The sequence below is a fragment of the Argopecten irradians genome, chromosome 1 (assembly GCF_041381155.1).
Source record: "Argopecten irradians isolate NY chromosome 1, Ai_NY, whole genome shotgun sequence".
NCBI lineage: Eukaryota > Metazoa > Mollusca > Bivalvia > Pectinida > Pectinidae > Argopecten > Argopecten irradians.
The window spans coordinates 51,656,895-51,677,280 of NC_091134.1; the positions used below are offsets into that span (position 1 = coordinate 51,656,895).

The 20,386-nt window shown below is 31.5% G+C and overlaps 1 protein-coding gene across 2 annotated transcripts; it reads left to right on the plus strand.

The window, feature by feature from the left end:
• Positions 1-7,243: 7,243 nt before the first annotated feature.
• On the plus strand, positions 7,244-20,341 carry LOC138332283 (E3 ubiquitin-protein ligase XIAP-like). 2 transcript variants are annotated; one of them, XM_069280313.1, is made up of 16 exons: positions 7,244-7,337; positions 7,686-7,776; positions 8,871-8,971; positions 9,265-9,384; positions 9,517-9,548; positions 9,895-9,964; positions 10,187-10,603; positions 12,682-13,374; positions 13,554-13,714; positions 13,864-13,996; positions 14,099-14,259; positions 14,445-14,499; positions 14,991-15,131; positions 15,723-15,842; positions 16,850-16,921; positions 17,665-20,341. In XM_069280313.1, the coding sequence occupies exons 3-15, from the start codon at positions 8,926-8,928 to the stop codon at positions 16,900-16,902; spliced, it is 2,202 nt and encodes a 733-aa protein (XP_069136414.1). In that variant the 5' UTR covers positions 7,244-7,337; positions 7,686-7,776; positions 8,871-8,925; the 3' UTR covers positions 16,903-16,921; positions 17,665-20,341. The 2 variants fall into 2 exon arrangements, with proteins under 2 accessions (XP_069136414.1, XP_069136422.1); XM_069280321.1 differs by lacking the exons at positions 7,244-7,337; positions 7,686-7,776; positions 8,871-8,971; positions 9,895-9,964 and having other exon boundaries at positions 9,278-9,384.
• The last annotated feature ends 45 nt before the right edge of the window (positions 20,342-20,386 follow it).

Here is a 20,386-nt window from a genome sequence, read left to right on the forward strand (position 1 = left end):
TTCTAGCATAGTTACAATGTACTATGTTCTAAAAAGTAAAAAAAACAAAAAAAAACTTTATTATACCGCGGTACGCATTTTTACATCAATAGCTGCAGTATCGTGCATCATCAAAGTATATTTGTATCACAGTATGGTTTGATGTATATGCATTTATTATTTGTATATAGTTATCATCAAATTATAAATAAATAATAATTTGCTTAATTGCTGACAATCTACTCTAACATATAACTACATAAAATGAAAGAGATAACGGTTAAACTTCTTCATGAAGGCGGTGGAATACAATTCACATAAACAAACACACATAAGTACAAACATGTACATTCTTTCAGCTTCCTCATCATTTAGACAGCAACACCTACCACTGATTACGTTTTGTTGTCATCAGCTTATCAACTTTTTAAGATTTACATGTAGGTCAATTCAAATTGGTTTTATTTGAAACAATGTGCACATACAGGATTGATACATGTATATCTAAATAAATCAACAAAGTGCTATGAAGTATGTGTAAAGAGTGCATGTGCATTTCATTTTGAATATAAATAATAATAAATACATTTATCTACCTAAAGGGATCATGATATGGCATTAAATATTTCTGATTGGAATGAAAAGACTATCATCATTTACCAAGTCTTTCAGAAGTCAAATAATCCATTTAAGATTTGTTTTTACATAAACAATTGATTCAAACTATTCCAAGTAGCAGAAACATTGACGAATCAGTGATGGTAAGTTTTAACAGTTTTATTTCCAGAGTCTAGGGTGCAGAAAAGAAATCTATGTATTCACAAGTGTCATCCTTTTTAGACTTTTGGATCGAAGGGTGCTGTTTATAATGGAAAAAAAAACACCAATCCTTAATCCACAGTAACAGCAACCACACAGTATTCATTTGTTTGAATGATGACACATACAAGATATGGACAACTTGTATTAGGTTTTGAGTAAATATAATTCCAAATGACATGAAAGAGTCCTATATTATAATAGTCATTAATTGCCTATAATCAATGAAAGGTACATTTACATGTCCATTTCCACAGTGCGTTATAAGTTGTCAGTTACTAATTTGGATCGAATTAATATAGATATTATGGTAATCCCTTACCCATTCAATTTCGTACCCAAACAAACTTGTACTCACATTTGGCAAACTCGCACCCAATCATGGCTAACCCGTACCCATGGAATTTGGCGAACTCTTACCCATCATATAGTTCATGTTGTTATTTGTGATTGATATATATAAGACTTAATATATTCGTGTTCGATCAGATACTACAAATAAGTGATAACAGCTCGTATTTATACATGTTTAAAATAAATAAATACAACATACCAAAAATATATGTTTACTCCTTGGTTTATTTGACTTCCTCCTTTAATAAAAAATGACATTCATTGGATTTTTGTTTACAAGAGTGTCAAACAAAATGGAAATCAGCTTTTATAATTATGGCATGTGGAGCATTTGCCGTGTAAAGTCACAACGGGCTCGGAATATATCTTTTAGAATTATATTTAACTTTTACAAATTTATTACAGATGTTAAACCGTGTAAAATATATCGACTTGAAGTCCATGTGTATGTAAATGTAACAATGCTGATTAATTGTATTGTATTTGTGATCATGCACTTATGAATTACTTTTAAATGTAACCATCAACGTGCACTACATGTATAACAAAAACCAGTGACCATTGCACTGAGCAATAGACCAAAACAGTTTGCAGAGGGACATCATAATTTTCAAGTTGCTAGTGAAACCACAGTTCTTTTTTTAACGTTGATTTTTTACAGTGATCAGTGGATATATTACCATATGTTAATTTCACCATGCGTTAATACAGTCTCGAGAAAGATGGAAGACGTAGGATAGGACTCATGAAGTCGAATAGACCCTCCACTAAAACTTTTAATATCGGCCACGCCCACTTAAAAATGAACGAAAAAGTGGGGAAACTATCCAATATTTACGAGAAAAAACACATACATATAACAAAATATGCAGTCCAAACAGTATTACCAACAACACAGCAAAGGAACGTGTCACAAATCGGGAAAAATCGTTTCAAAGTTACTCAAAAATGCAGGTAGCTGTAAGCTGTTTCTATATTGCGTAATGAAAACCGGAAGTGTCTTTACTCCGATCAAGGGGAGGATAACTCTAAAATTTCAAGATGGCGGACTGATGTTGATACGTCTATTGTCCCATAACTTTCATAACATTATGCCAAAGTTAGTGTTTGATACCTGTATATATTGACGAATAAAAAGATGTTTGGTAAAATTTAGCTTTCTCGTTATTCTTTATATTATTAATGTTATTTAAAACCACTGTAGTTATGACCAGGTTATTATTGTAAATTCGAAAGGAGTCATTATAATAGATTGGATATTTCATTTATGCTCCACAGCCGAGAGAGCTAAAGTGATATTCATTATTTGGACAATAAATTAGTACCACATTCCATATGGGGGAACGTGCCATGGAATTAGATAAACTTAACATTTCAATGGCGGAAATAATGTAAACTAAACCACTTTTGCTTCTTGAGAATTTTCGGTAGCGAGACATTACCAGCGGTGCAGCACTTCTAACATTGAAGACATTGTAAAGGTTCCCGGGTCTCACATTTCTCATAGGAGGAGGTCAAGTTTACTATATTACAGTAGTTTATATATATATAAAATACATATTTTAGAGCATTTTTTGTTATATTCAAATCATAAATACCAACTTAAGGGGGATAATCATAATTTCAACCAAAAACAGGTTACGCTAAAGTAATTATAGTTTGATTTGAACGAGGAAGTTTTGATGAGATGGCGGGTACATGTATAAAGACAGACGTTTAATAAACACATGACAACCGCTATACAAATCTAGGATAACTAGTCGAGTCACAAACTCGAATGAGCATTGGGTTTTATTTAGAGATACAACGCATAACAACTGATTATTAAACAATGTATAAATTCACATACTGTTTAGTTTTGTCACACACACATTACAATGAGGCTTATGACAAGAAGGGTAGTTCTCAGAGATACCGTACTTAGATACACTACTACTACTACTCGTTAAAACTAATATATAATCAATAATTCGGGGTTATATATATTTTACACTTATTCCTATACTGATTTATCACATGTTGTCACGTTTGACGCTTATCGGATCATTATTAGTCGAATAAGAAGTCGGAAATTTGAATAAATCTAACCAGTGGTTTATGTCAAGATTTTATTCCGAGAACAATTAAGAAGATATATATAGCGTGTTAAAAATTACCGCTCACAGGAAAATTACAGATAGGCGGGTAATGCTTGTAGAAAAAGAAGCGACTGTTTACAAGCATTCTGAAGATAATGTTTGTTTAAAAAACAACAGTAACAACCAATGTTCAATGAGTTTCATTCACTTTATTCGTCTTAGGAACATTGTAAATAAAAATATTTGTTGAAAAGTCAGAAAAAGTTGGAAATACAGTTAGACAATTCACAGGGCGAACCAATACGAACTTAGTTTATCAACGGAAAACACATAACAGCACCACATAGGTGAAACTAGAGAAAAACAAATTTACCAACTTTCTGAATCTTTTCATCAAGTAGTTCGTGATACAAATGGTAGTTATATGTACATTATAAGGGGAATAACCCCAAATTGCAGATTATTTTCCATTCTTATGCATTATACAAGGGAGACAATCAATATACTTTGTAAGGAAATTTCTTCTGAATGAAATGAATGTTATGCACACATAGCCAAGTATATTCACACACTATATTGTATATCTAAACTAGGATCCATGCGAAATTTGTTCTTTTCCGAATACAAAAAGAAGAATTATATGCATCAAAATATGCATCAAAAAGTCTTTACTCTAGCTTGTTTGATCACTTATCACAATTTTAAAAAAAACATTTTGCAAAATGATAAATCAATCATTTGTGGCAAAACAATATATCTGGCACATAATCCACATCTCTGTCAATGCAAAAAATTAAGACTGAGATAGCGGTCCATTTTTTAAGATAAGGACACTGTATCATATATTATGATTAGTGCTGATTCTGGACCAAGATATCGAAATTAATTTAAACTTTTGCAAAGTGGTCGTTATGCAGTTCGTGCATCATTAAATGACTTTCAGTAAATTCAGTTAATAATTGGAAACATGTATCTTGTTAAGATTATCTTATTGTAGTTTATCTTTTGTTGTAGCCATTGTGCTCAGTATGATTAGTATAATTACATTTTCCCATGTTCTTTTTACCAAACGCATTTGGTACAACATTTATTTTCTGACGTGCCATGTTTATGATAATGGTAGAGATTTGATTTCCGCGAAATGACCATATACACTGACAAAATGGATTAGCAATACCGCAGGTCACAATTAATTTTCGATTTTAAGACCATGTACGGAAATATAATCTGTTCATTTAGCTTATAACTGTTCTTGACTGTAAAACTATTCCATGATCAACCGAATGTTTAGCGAACACAGTCTTAGAATTAGTACAAGATAGAAAATTGAGTTACATTGACTACTGTACAGGTGAGGTAAAAAAGGAAAAATAAGTTTTCAAGTTAATTTTGTACAAAAACTCTTATCGGTAAATTGAAAAAGAAAATCCAATCAGTAGGTTAAGGTATAGTGTTTTTCCTTTTTAAAAAATGTGATATTTAAAAATGTTTTCCAAAAATTTACTTCATATGCCTTGGTTCTGTGGAACACATATTCCAAATATATTATCTCGGTTATATTTTATAATAATTAATGATGTTCCATTCCAAGATTTGATAAGGTGGATCTCGACTTGAGCCAATTGTTTGAAAAGCAAAATACAAACCTAATCATCGAGTCTGCATCGAAGTACTGTACATGTTTATAAAATCTTTTTGAAAAGTTGTTTTTGAACAACGAACATTTATAAATGACAAAAAAAAAACCAACAACAACAAAAACAAAAAACAAAAAAAACCAACTTTTATAGACTACATTGTTTTGGTGTAAATGTATTTCATTTACTGTGAGAATTATCATTGGAATTCAAAGAATACAGCAAAATCTGATCGAGAGGGCATTAATTCAATTAGAAAAAAAACCTAGTTAGATTGCTGGTAATTGGACTTAGCGAAATGTTAACTATAAAACTAATATAATAACTATAAAAGAGATATGGATATAACTATTGTAAGTGTTTAATAATTCTGTAAAAACGTATTTTAATTATTATATTCAGACAGAAGAAAGCCTGTTAAAGATATACTTTATAGTTAGGTTTAAATGTATGTGATGTATATGTGCATTATATATACATTTCTATTATTTTAGCCGTGTGAATAAATATATTCAATATCAGGTGTACAGTTTCAGTGCCAGACTTATACCGCAAAACAACTTATAGCACGTGCGATAAAATTTCGCCAACTTCACGGTCAGAAGGAAATCGCGAAATGTAATCGCCGCGGATTCCAACACAAATACAAACGATTAAACGTGGTCATTACTCGCAAAATAGGATCGCAATGAATTTAGTAATATATCTATATATCGAAAACTCGAGAATAAATTGCCGCAGAAATAGGTTGGTTTTCAGCATCGTATATTACCAGTAGCTGTAATATCTGTCCGACTGGTAAATTTGCAGAAAATCAAAATAAATGCAAATGTGGTTCTAGATGAATTACCTTCCAACGGTCATACTGCCTCACATTGGAAATGTACAGACGCAAAGAAAATTAGTAATAATATCAGTACAATCGCAGCTGATCGAGAAAACAATTAGCTAAAACGTCATGAGCTTTGCGGTGAGGTCCCTCTTATTTTCAGTACATAGAATGACAACTCATCTGTCAGTCCACTAAACATTCATCATATTAATAACACGACAAATACAAAGCCATAAATGAAAATAAATATGTACATCTAGAAAATATTAAACACATATACGCACCTCTCTTACATCTTTCTCTTTGTATCACAAATATATGTTTACTCCCAGATTAAACATTCATTAGAAAGCTTTATCGTAATAAAACCTTTGTGCACGTATGTGTATCTGTATGAAGGTATTACGAGCAAAGGTAAACACTTACCTATACAAATGCTTTTGTAATCAGCTTTGTCATGAAAACTGTGACTTATACATTGACCAAGTGATGATGAAAATTAATTAGCAATGTTGGTAGTTGATTTTTCCAAAAAAATGATGCATAGGTTTAGTTCTTTGGCATCCCCCCACCAAAACCTTATTTATCAAACTTATAGCCCTCCAATGAATACTACATGTAATTAGTATATAAGGATCCTGACATCAACGTCCTCAGTTTTCTGATTTCTCACGGTCATATTAAGCATGTGACATGGCAAAGAAACGGGCCAACTTTATAACGATAAAGGAACAGTGTAAAGACTACTCCATATCTATTGTTGATCTATTTGTGAAAATCAAATTAAAAGCAATACGATTATTTCTTTCTATTGTGTTCTGGCTACAGTTGTAAAAAACCGAAGTATTCATAAATTCAGTATATTTTGTTTAGGTTTGGCCTTTTCTGTGGACTAATACATTTGATATTTCGTTTTTGGTATATAAACATTTAGAAGACGCATAACGTTTGCTGAATGATGCGCTTATCAATAATTAAATGAACAGTCTGTGAAAAATCACCAATATTGCTAACTTCACATTTGTAACATATATATTTATTTAGGACGGTTAGCAATATCAGCTAAAGTTGTATAATACACAAATATCATACCGCAGGTACACCGCAGGTACCAAGTGTGGTAGTTATTCTAAGTTAAAATTAAGATCCTGGTTTGTATCGACTTTATATCATATCAAAGCCTCTTTAATATTCATCATTTGGGTCGCGGTAGCTGTGTGATTAAGATGTCCCGACATACTACCACAAACCCTCCAATGCTGGGTCACAAGATCAAATCCCATGTGGAGCAGTTGCCGGGTACTGATTGCTATCGATAGTTTGTCTCTCGATACTCCTGTTTCCCTTCAAAGCTGACAGTCCGTACATGACCCTGGATGTTAATAGAACTTAAACAAACCAAAAGCACTTATCATTACTCTTCTCGCGGTTTACCACACAACTTGCCATATCAATACACGTACTTCCTAGGTATTACCACACTACACCACAGATAACTATCCGACAATAGTTATTTAAAATAGATTGAGTGCTTGCTGGGCCCTTGTATATAAAAGTTGGCGCACAAAGCGTTTTGTTGACTTGGATGAGTGCAGACATCGACCTTCACGAACCGCAGACATTCCGTTAGTGGAACAGGTAAGGTGTTGTGGATTGGTTTTTTTCTGTCATAATGAAATATGTGTTGAAATTAGGTGAGGAGTGATTTAGTAATCCTATGGAATAGTTTGCACAGACGTTTGAGCTATTGTGTAGATCATCATATAGATGTATGCATTTTCAAAATATATCACATTACAGATAGGCACATTTAAATGTATATTGCTAAGGTAGGATACAGAGTCTAAGAATCAATTTGATGACATGTTTGTTCTGATTGAGATAATTTATTACTTAATTTTTTGTGAAGTACAGCTGTTCTATATTTAGGAAAGGTTATTTCCATATCACTATAAATAGAATTTTTTCTCGTTTGCGGTCTCTTAGGTTTTCGGGTCGATTTTAACACCTAAAAAGGCTCCAGCTTCCCAAGGCACACCTCGATTTTACGGTAATCTGGTTTCTAGGCTGGATAACGGTAGGTAGTTATATAGATATGAAAACATGTAGTCTTTAAGCAATATCAGAAAGGAAATTGATTTGTAGTATTTGAGGCATTTTATCATAAATGTTAAAATGCATCATTTTAAATATCGAATTTTTAAAGTCATCGGAGAACAATTGGTTATAACATATTTTCAATTATTAAATATTCCTTTTTTCATCACACATTTTTATAACATTTCACAATACTTACTTTGTCATTCACTAATACATTTTTCAAGGTAATTAACTCATTTTATGAGAAAATGATATTTCATTGCGATTAAATCCGTTTTAACCTTTGTCTTTATTATAGATATCTATATTTTTAAATTCTAAAGTGGGAGATGAAAAACTTTACACTTCAAACGATAGAATAATGATAAATATGCTTACATTTTACATACATGACATTGCAGATGTTTGTTATACTTTTTTCGTGTTGGAAACCAATTGTCTACTAGAAATAATTTGAATTTTGGACGTCAACATTCTAAGAAAGATACTATTTGAACACGTTTTACTATAAGTAGCAATATTCGATTTAACATACTTTACCCCCTTTAATTATTATGAATCTTTCGTGCGTAATTTCAACTTGATAATTGTTTTCGATAATTTGAATTCATAACGATCATATATTCACAGTTATCTATGTTTCCTCTCTGTACTACTCCATTCAGAATGAGGTGAATTTAAACTCACATATAGTTATCTGGTGATAATATTAGTATGCAATTTCATGAAAATGACTAGGGTAGACAGATTACAATATTGTTGCTTTGTGTGATTTAACTTAAACCCTAAACGTATATCAGTGCCGTGCTTTAAGTATGAAAAATACCTCTGACTGTAGATTAGCCAGGATCATTCTCGGCGCTCACTGACTGCAGTGTTTTGTATTCTCATATACATATTTAACCGTTGTTGAATGAATGATAATAAACAGGTAAAATCGTTTACATGGCAAACGAACATTTTGTTGTTATATGACACGCTTATAGTCTAAATATTTGGTCTAATTATTTATGAATATTATCAGGTGCGATCCATTTTTAACTACTGAGTTTGTACTTTTCAACCTTGCAGAGATTTAAATTACAAATCAGTGCGGTCCGACCGATAAAAAAGCGCCAACCTCAATATGACAGACGCAAGAAGTTGTCGAAATGATGCAACCTGTTCCATGGGTAAAAACACTATTAGTTTAACCTGTCTACGAGATTCCAATACGTGTTAAGACATACAGTGCACGTTATTTACAAAATACGTTGACAAATGCTATGAAACTGAAGTTACTGGACGATCAAACTATTTAAGAAAATATAATTTTGGTAAGCTGAGGAACTATTACAATTACTGTGATATTTCTAACAAAAAGTTGAATAAGTCTAATGTGTATAGGATACAAGATTATAATTACCAAGCATATCAAATATAAATAATTACTTAAGTTAAAACTGTAATGAATATATTTTCCTAGGTAAAAAGTCTGCAAAGAAGAAAAAAACAAGAAACCAAACAAGGAAAAAATACAAAGCCAAGAAAAGAAAGCGCAGAAAGACTGCCTTTACATTAAGTAGGTTTACCGAAGAATCCACAGGTAAGCAACTGAATTATAGTATAATCGTAAAACAAACATCATTTAGGCATTCAATACACTTTTCAATTTATATTGAAATTATACAAATAAACCCTTACAATGTATTAAGTAATTTCATTTATCTATTTGCAGTCCCTCGCACAAAAGACGATCCGATGAAAAATGTAAGTAAATGATCAGAATGATGTCAAAATATTCAAATAATAAGATACGAATTTCCAACACTAAATAATGAAATTCTGAAAACATTTTGCATTAGGATAAAATTAATGTTTCAGATATAATTATGGCTGAATATATCCACATTTATTATAATAATATGTACTGTCTAATTAAGCATGTATTACTTTATTAATATTACAATAGTTCGAAAATGACACATAAATACATTCTAATTGTGTGTTTTTCTTATAAGGTTTCTTTATTAATGATAGCAACTCTCTATATAATTACCTAGTGGTGCGTGCTGGTACATGCATGTATTTGAATGCATATTGCATTTGCTTTCAGATCATTTTGACAAACAATATTAATGAGAACAAAATAGAAGATGGAAATATTAAAAATTCGGATCAAAATGGTATGTAAGATTATCTAATTAACAGACTCATGTTTGAGTTTTTTTACAATGTATAAACGGAAGTCAAGTGTCTGACAGAGAAATTAAATCAGTGAAGCATGCGAAATAGAATAACATTATCATTAGTAAGGAGAACATGGTATTTTCAGCTTTGTCAGTACCTTCGCCTCTGCTTTGTCACAGAAGTACAACACATGATATCGTATGGTTTCTCTTATTCAGGATATGAACGGATTCTTCGTGATTCACGATCACATATGATTGACATGGTTGATGATTTCCTGCTCCAAGGTAGTGGGACTACCTGGAAGCAGTTTTTGAATCTAATGGAAGGAATAGCACATATCCCACGAGTATGGCTGCAGAAAGCCAGTAGCGTCGAAGATATACTATCAGTTCTGAGAAAAGGAAGCTTTTGTAAGGATAAATTCCAAGCTGATTCCTGTTTAATGAGAATCTTACGAAAACTCGATTCAACATTTGTGAAAACTGTTGACCCTGTTTACGACAGCATTGTAAAATTGCACAAATGCAATGACAGTAATACAAATGAGAAGAAAGTTACAAGACGTCGTTTCCGCATAAAGAAAGATATACAGAATCAATCATGTCCATCGCAACCAGGCGCTGAAGATGCTGGTATGTTAAAAGTATTCCTTTAATATCATTTCTGTATCTATTTATTCTTAAAATAGTTTGTTTAAATGAGTGCAAACATGTCACATTCTGATATAAGTACATTAGGTTTTTCCTTCAAAACAAACTGGACATATAAAACGTTTAACAACTACAGAGCGATTCTATTTCTGAATTCTTCCCATCTGGTATTAGTTGTAAGAGAAAAGTTCATAGCTTACACATCCATTTCCTTTCAAACAAAATAAATACACGTCAGATAACTATGGCCGACTTCATATCAGCACGAGTGAAGCGGGATATAAAAAAGTGTAATTCATAAACTTGCGTTTATTTTAAGATTGTATTGGTCAGGCATTTCTTTCCATTATATGGCAACCCGTACGATCGATATATTTATATATTTACACTTTCTATGCTTGGTCACTATACGCTAATACTAGCCGATTTTGTTTACCATAACTGCATGGTAACATTGAACTTTGAACTTGCGTAAGAAAATGTTCTATGCAACGTAAAAGGACTACTTTTTTAAAACAAACACATGGCTTTTTTTACATTTTGATGCAACATTACGTGTATATTGTTGTTTTTCATAGAATTTTGGAAAAATGTAAACAATAAATACAAGTTTTATATTTATATATTTACACTTGCTAGGCTTGGTCACTATACGCTAATACTAGCCGATTTTGTTTACCATAACTGCATAGTAACATTGAACTTTGAACTTGCGTATGAAAATGTTCTGTGCAACGTATAAGGACTACTTTTTGAAAAGCAACACATGGCTTTGTTTACATTTTGACGCAACATTACGTGTATATTGTTGTTTTTCATAGAATTTTGGAAAAATGTAAACAATATATACCTGTTTTATATTTATATATGATTCAAACAATTTTTAAATTAACAATTGTATAAAGAAACGAAAAAATATCCCGACCGGGGCGACGTGCTTTCATTTTTGTTAAAAATGATGGGTGTCAAATGTAAACATTACCTCTGTGCCTATGTTCGTCCTACGATCGAGCCTTTGGGGTGGACGGGCGTGAGACCCTCTGATAGAGGTCAGTTATAAACATATCCTCTTGTCTTTGTTCTTTGCGAATTTAATTTAATCATGTGTATTATAAAACATGCACCGCTAATAATCCACGTGTTGACAGTTATGCGTCACCACAAATACATTGTATCCATCGAACACAAGTGAATTTGTTTCATCTATCGATGGCGATATGGATCTAAGCGTAGATTATATAATCACATGGCTCCCAAGGATGTAATATCGTCAAGTCAGACGATATCTCAAACACATTGAGCTACTTGAAAATCAGTGTATTGACAACTTCGGAATCTCAATTGTGTAAGCGTGCGTCAGCTTCGCCTCGCTGCACAAAAACGGTCACCGAGTTCACACATGTGCCCGAGTACAAATTCTTTATGTAATTACGCTATATATTAACTTTTAGCAAAATTTAATATATATTTTAAGTTCTGATCTGATTAAATAAGATTATCTCTGAAATTTACTTTGTTTGTCATGTTTATTTTACACTAAAATATTAAACTTTTTTGTCGTCGCGGATGAATAATTCTACCTTACGTGAAGCGTCATCATTCGCTGTTCAATTGAGTATGCTCCTCCCACTTTTGACCGACTTTTATTGAATAATTACGTCACTTTCAAATGACGATTTTATTGCATAAAATATCTATAAAAAGTCGTGTGAGTGTAAATATAGGGATTGGATTTCGTTTTTATGTTAACCATGCTTGTGTGGAGCAATTCCTCTAAGAATATATTCAATATGGATATATTCTTAGAGGAATTGCTCCATACAAGCATGGTTAACATAAAAACGAAATCCAATCCCTATGTATACCGATCATATTGGAACTGTAATTCAATTTACTTTTAATGTAAAGTTTTATGATAACATATTAACAGTTTTGGCAACTATAATAGCATCATCATAAATTTATGTTCATGTCATTGATCTGATTTATATCAAGAACAGTAAGATTAAGCTCAAAGTAATAAACTACTTTTTTTCTTTTTCATTTCTTTTGTTTTCCAGTTACCAAAATCATTGAAATGAGTGCGTCTTCTACACAGCAATGCAATACAATGGTTGAAAACAGTAACAATTTCAGATGCAAGCCAATATGTAGTGCTATGGTCAGTAAACCAAGTTCAGGGAAAAAGATGAGTTTCAAGAAAGATTTTTTGGTATCAAAAAAACGCCGAAAACGAAGAAAAACAGTAGCATTACAAAAGGCTCGCATTTCCAGAATGCAATCCAAAAATATTGTCACTACAAATTCAAAAAATAATACAAAGCTGCTAAATAGAATAGCAAGCTATGGTCGATGGGAGATTCATAACATTCGTACAGGTCCTTTAGTAAATGGTGGATTTTCCTGTAAGCAACAGCAATCCATCTACGTGGAATGTCAGGATTGTGGACTTGCGGCTAATGCATCTGACTTAAATTGTTGTAATCCTCTCGAGATTCATAGCATTGCGTCTCCTACCTGTACATTTATTGAACGAGAAAACATCCAAACTGAAACGAAGTCATTGGATACAGCGTTCTCTTTAAAAACGGATGAAATCGGTCATCATGGACCTGAAGATGATGATATCATCAACACGTCTTCAAATCCATTGTTTGTGACGCCACGGGATCGCCAACAGACGTACGAGCGCTGGCCTATTACATCTGGGCCTGATATTGACATGTTTGTCGACGCTGGCTTCTATTACACAGGTGCATTTATTTATATGAAGTTTTTATAAATAAAAAAAACAGATATTCACATTGATGAAACATAACAAAATTACCATTTATTCAATATATGTCAATCTACTTTAAAACATAATTCATAGACTGTGCTAAGTAATATATTACAATGCACATTTAGGCTAAATAGTCCTTTCAAATTGTAGGATATGCAGATTTCGTCAGGTGTTTCTATTGCGGCATTGAATTAGCGGGGTGGAATGACGATGCAAATCCATGGATCGAGCACATCAGTTATCGCCCTAGATGTCAATATGTTTTAGATCAGAAAGGTCATGTTGAAAGTATTCAGACAAAGAAATCAATGGTATGTATTGTAATACAAGAATTGTATTTCCTAGATTGCCATAAAAGGAATATAGGTGTAATTTTGAGCTGTTACATATTATTGATTTCACTGTCATTTGAAATGTGTTTAAAAAATATCCTTTTTATGTATCATGTTAATTATTTCAGATTTACAGTCCTCGACATCCTCAACATATACCACTGCTTTCCAGAGTGAAATCATTTGACAATCCCGTCTGGCAATTGAATAGAGTATATCAGAAACCAACAATACTAGCAGCAGCTGGGTTTTTCTTCACTGGTATGTTCAAAACATTTCATGAAAATATGTGTTCTTAATTATAGGTACAAATGATTAGTGCAACAGTTACTACAGTGTTTGAAGTTTTATATTGATCATTAGGTAAGAAAGATAGTGTTCGGTGTTTTACTTGTGATGGCGGTCTGGAGAAATGGGAACCTAGCGACGATCCATGGACTGAGCATGCAAGATGGTTCCCCCACTGCAAATTTGTGCTGAACTCGAAAGGAACCAACTTCATTGAAGTAGCATTAAGTAAAGGCGTAAGTGAAGAGTACAATATGATTGTGGTGAATTGAAATTTTGTCCTTAATTATAAGTCATTATGACTATTAAGGAAAATGTTAATGTAACCCAATAATAAGCCGACTAAACGTCCATACATACTTTAACATTTATCTAGATTTAAAAAAGATTATCTTTTTAATGTAGCTTTCTCTTTTATTAGGAAACCACTGAGCAACCAGTCGATTCATCATCGATATCAACTATGCACAGAACAGGTGATTAGTGAAATTTATATTGTTTTTGTTCTTTTATAAATATGGTTTGATGTTAACCTCTGATATAACATTGTTTTAGCCATGGAATTAAATTTTGTATTATGTAAGTACATCATTTATGAAATATGATTATAATAGACACAAAACACAGTAACATTGCATAGCTAAAACCTTTTGACAAAAGTAGAAATTGTATGCAAACAAATATCTTAAATTGAAGGATAGATTACTCACAGTAAGTAACGAACTTACTTTATGAATTGATTGCTATTAAGAAAGATTTAAGTTATCATTAGACAAAAATATTGTTTCATAATATAAGAAAGATGAGTATATGTTATTCAAGTTAAGTTAACTTTATATAAAGATTTATGTATGTAATATTATAGATATGTACTTAAGTTCTTTATTGCACACATTCTTGTGGTAAGTATTATTTTACAAAACAAAAACAACGTTCATATGTTTCTGTACTTTCCGGATGCTTCCAGACAATATATACCCGAGTATGACTGATCCATGTAGATCAAAGAAAACCGAATTATGTTCAGCGGCAGCAGAGGCTGTGATATACATGGGATATCCTACTGAAATGACAAGGACTGCTATCGACACTTTTTTAAGTCTTGCAGGTAATTCTTAATTAACAATCTTAACGATAAAATAACTTATAATTGTGTACCTAGTTTGTGCCTGCTTTATATATCATTACGTCTACTGTTATTCATCTGTGCGGCTTTGTTGTTCCAGAACTACTTGAATCATTTTCACAAAATCGTATTCATGAACATTTACAATGTAAATGCTAAATCAAGAGTTAGATAATTGTAATGTTATGAAATTGAAACATTATTGTAATATTCATATCATTAAATTCTTCATGTAACGAGCATTTTCATTATAAAGGAAAAAATAGCGTCACCGTTTGCAACGTCTCTTCAGATTCACTAATATAATAGCGTCTTTATGTTAAAGAAAAAAATACAAAATGAATAAGGAATTTCGAAGAAATTATCTTTTGAAAGATTAATTATAAGCATTAATATGAATATATTTTTATGTTATGGAGTCTGAGTGTACTCCTATCATAATCAACTTCGCGGTGTGTTACACGTACAATCAGACTTTTATTATAACATAATAACAATTATCATAATATGTTTTCAATCACAATTTAAGAAGTAAATTGTAATCTTCTGCTATGTATTATGAAATATATGCAGGAAGAAGACACTTTACGGCGGAAGACCTATTGGAGCTTTTACTAGACATGGACGAAAACGGCCACCAGCTAAGTGAGACGAACAGAAGGCTTCAATATGTGATGTCAAACGTCCATGCGGGTAAGGCGCTTAAAATGTTATAATAACATATTATATTTATATATTTCTTTTACATATGTATACAACGGTATGATGTATTTTACTATAAAGCTGTGGTAACGAAAGAGCGATAATCTACATATTACAATTATCCATACATCAAACGTAAATGTATGTGCTCAATACTTGCATAGCAAGTTGCAAATAATGTAAAAATGTTTAGATGGCTCAGAATTATTGATATTACTGTTGGAAATATTGTATAATTATGTACATATAAATATTAATGCTGTTTCATCACATATACGCTTGATATCCATTGACATCGCCACGAAGTCTCGTTTCGACATAGATCAAAGAAGTTATGATATTTTCAAATGAAATGTATCAATATCTGTAGCAAGTTGTTAGGTGCAAATTTTGTCAAAAATTACATTTCCATTCTTTCTAGTTTTTTTCATACGTGAATTTAAAAAAAATGGCCCATTTGGCGGTCTTTTTCGATTTTATTAGAGCTAAAAGTTTACAATTTTTTGCTTAAATTGATTTTACTTAAATGATCTCTGCGCCAGTATTTCTAGCTTTATCGAGCTGATTTTTGCTTTTAATCTTTGCTAGGTTCGTGGTAAGTAAAATACCAAGCATTAATTTGTTAAAATGATACAATTTTGTCACTTTATTTTTACATTAAATGGCAATTTGAGCACTTTAATTTTTTAATCTAAAAACTTAAAAAATAACAAATATTTAAATAAGGACACCCCCCCCCCCCCCCATTTTTCTGCCTGATTCAGAAAAAACAACGCATTCCTTATTGATATGCAAAGTCATTGCAATGTAAGAAATGTCCAAAAGGGATGGCATATTAAATGCATTTGAAATATGATTCAGAATAGTGATAAAAAATGTGATATAGATGCAATTGATTGAAAACTGAAATCCAAATATGTAAGATTGTCGCACTGTTTGGGAAGGTAAGAGGGTTTATTTGCTTTCGGTTGCTTTATATTACATATTTTATACAACAGATATACCAGTAGCTGGTTCAACTGAAAAAATAGATGACGTCATCGCTGATTAACCTGCTGCTGATGCACGAAGTAAGTATATACAGCACGTTTTGCGCCCTTAGTTGATTAATCAAAGTCTTGCTTGACGTATTATGAAAACACTGTCAGTTAAGTTATGTTCGTGTTAAATGTCAATATGCAGAGAAGTACATACATATATAAGAAACGTAGCTCTTTAAAATGCATATATCAACATATTTATACGACGTCTTATCCAATTAGAGTGATTGTTGCTCGGACTAAAGTTATTAACGTCCTGTCATATATCAAACTGAACTAGTTTTAAAGTTAATCGGCATGCATGATTTCGAAATATTTTGTAGTTTGTTAGCTCGAAGTAAAGTAGTTGCGTAAATGGTTCACAATATTATATTGTTCAATCTAATTACAACTATTCATCTATTAAGTTTACTGATTAATTAAAGACGAAGTGCAATATTTCTCAATTTTCCTGTTTTGTATTTTTCCGTAATGTTTCAAGACGTTAAATATTCGATTAAACTATATATGTTAAATTCTATATGTAAAAAGAGGGAAACACATACATATGATATATATGTTTCAAACCATGATCACAGTGTACAAGGATGGATTGAAATAAATTTTACATATTCCCCGGAGAGTCTATTTGGAAATGTATGTAGATAATATGCATGTGTACTATTTACAAGGTTACTTTTGTATCTGATGCTAAAGCTTACCTGATTTCAATATCGAAAACATGGTCTGCGTTATTGTGCCTGATTTCTATTTTCTATAAATATATTTTGCAGATGATTACCACCAAAAGAGCAGTTGTACCAATCCACCTGGACCAAAATGAGCCAAACTAAACTGAACTGCGTGAAAGTTAATTTGTTATTTGTTTTATGTAATTTTGTTATTGATATCTTTGAAACCATATACAATAAGTGTAAAATTTGAAACACTATATCAAGGTATGATACGTACCGGTCATTTAAACTGGAAATTTGTTATACGACAATTTTGACGTATCCAAATAGAAGACGTTAGTATTTGTTCTGGTAAAGTTTCAGTCTCGTTGAAGTCTTGTTTCAACACTAATAAAGGAGTTTTAGTGTTTTTAAAATAAGAAAGATAATTGTTTAGCAAGTGTCATATTGAAAATATTTCGAAATTTATACTTCTATTGTTTATAGATTTTTTATACACGAAAGATAAATGACCAACTTGCTGACTATTTTGAAAAATGTGCATTTTTTACACTTTGAAGAAAAGTGAAATTTCACCTTCTATACGTCAATACATTCCACTTAAATTGCCTGTTCGACGTCAGTTTTAGCTATATCAACTTCATTATTTGTAAATATTTTCAAGGTTCACCGGGAAGGAAATAATCAGCATTTCGCCGTAAAATTATATAGTAACCTTTTGATTTTTTGATTTTTACATTAATTACATCTTAGTTAAAGTAATGTAATTTAAATTTTAACAAGAAACAAGATCCAAATTTTGTAACATGACAGAAATTAAGTACACAGCCTCAATATGTTTATGCTAGTTTTAGAAAGAGTAGCTTATTATCTTTTGAACTATAAAATATTAAAAAAGGTTAGTCATCAGAACGTATTCTGTGAAGCGTTGATTCTGCCAAATATTGTAAAAACAATAGCTCAAAACCAAGAAAACTACCATTATTTTCATTCCAATTTATAGTTTGGTATGAACTCCTATTTCCAAAAAAATATTTTAGCAAAAAATTAGTCATCAGAAATAAAAGACTTTCCACCAGAGCAGAAACTCAGATATGGTTATCGTGAATTAAATTACACAATAAGTCGTCACTGCAGTGACGATGTCGTTATGATGGGGCTAATTCACTTCATAGTTAATATTTGAAATGAAAGACACATATACAATATACATTTGTGTGTATTTTAAAGACGCTATCCATTACTTTAATAAATTTATCTAAAGGGATAATTTAGGTAAACACAGTGAACACATAACCACAAAACAAGTTTCTATATAAAACCTTTCTTTATGAAAAACAAGGACTGCAATATTGACTAATGTCACGTTATTTTTAACAATTTTAATTTCAAAATTCTTGATCGTATACGCTACATACAGGAAAAGCCAAAATCGGCTAGAAATATATTTTATTTTATAAAATAAATCTGTTCAACGTTCTAAAACGATTTTGACGCTAGTTGCTTAATTCATTTTATAAAAGAAAAATGCTTTTCACACATTAGCATTCATCTGAAAAGGTAAAATACACTATATACTGTACTAGCGATTGGAGTAGTTGTGGACATCCTTTAACATACTTCACTGGCACAGGTTCGGATTCGGCCTACAAAATATAACACCACCAATGTGTAATGACGGATACAAATTTAGCAACCTAGTTTTCGCTTTGCATACACTGGTCACATACTAGTAGTGGACATTTACGGGCAGGTAACAGTGATAACAACTTCTCATTAGCACATGGTGATTTCTTTGTAAACCTAAATATTAATGCACTCTTTTACTGCATTGCCCCTTTAACACCCCCTTTAGGACAACGTGTAATTACGTTTAATGAAACTGTTTAACAAGACAAATCACTCGAGGTAGGAACTAATAGTTTAGTACATTGGAATACATGTATCATTCAACTTTTTAATAAGCAAACATGGATTGAAAATGAAGGAGGATAAAAACGAATATTTTATAGAATTACATGTATCGGTATTTCTTTTGATTTTGTAGAAGGTTTTGTATGCTAAATATGTGAATGATTATTTTATTTATGTTAGAGAGTTATACATGAAAAGAAATATTTTATTGAGCAGTAGCTTAAACTATGGGAGGTTTATGAAGAGAAATAAGACTCAATCAGGAAATACCATTTGCTATAGATAGATTTACGTATATTAAGAAAGTAAATACTGACACAACGTGTTGTGTGAATATTGAATACAGGTATTCATTATTACGGATAGTAACGAGGAGAAACTTAAGAACTAACATTTCGAAGTCTGATCCTGTTCATGAAAAAAGCTTGAGTGAAGTACAGAAAATATTAATTTTTACGTTAATCTTACATGTTTTCACTTAGGCATTGATGTCACTATTTTTTCATTTCATCAGGATATAAAAGAAATTTTGTTTGCGAATTGTGAGTTTACAAACAAAACTTATTTCATAACCCGATGAAAATGATAAATAGTTACATCAATGCTTATAATTAATTTTCAAGACTGCTACATAAAATAAAATTGATTTCCTAAGGGATTGAAAAAAAAATCGGCCAATCACACAGCCAGATTAAGTATGAAAACATAGACAAATTAATTATATCATGATGGAGCATGATATGTGCAATCCATTTCGGTATAGATATGTTTCTTATCATGATTCCAATCACAAGAATTTAATAGGTAAATGTTCTTGCTTCATTTACATTGTTTGCTAATAAAGATAAACTAAAGTATTGGTTTATAATGTGTTGATTGCTTACTATGGTAACTTACTTTATGTAAA

Coding starts and splice junctions, on each gene's coding strand:
- LOC138332283 (XM_069280313.1), top strand. CDS start 8,926: ATGACAGACGCAAGAAGTTGTCGAAATGATGCAACCTGTTCCATGG. Junction 9,385..9,516: donor GTTTACCGAAGAATCCACAG/GTAAGCAACTGA, acceptor ATCTATTTGCAG/TCCCTCGCACAAAAGACGAT. Junction 10,604..12,681: donor ACCAGGCGCTGAAGATGCTG/GTATGTTAAAAG, acceptor TTTGTTTTCCAG/TTACCAAAATCATTGAAATG.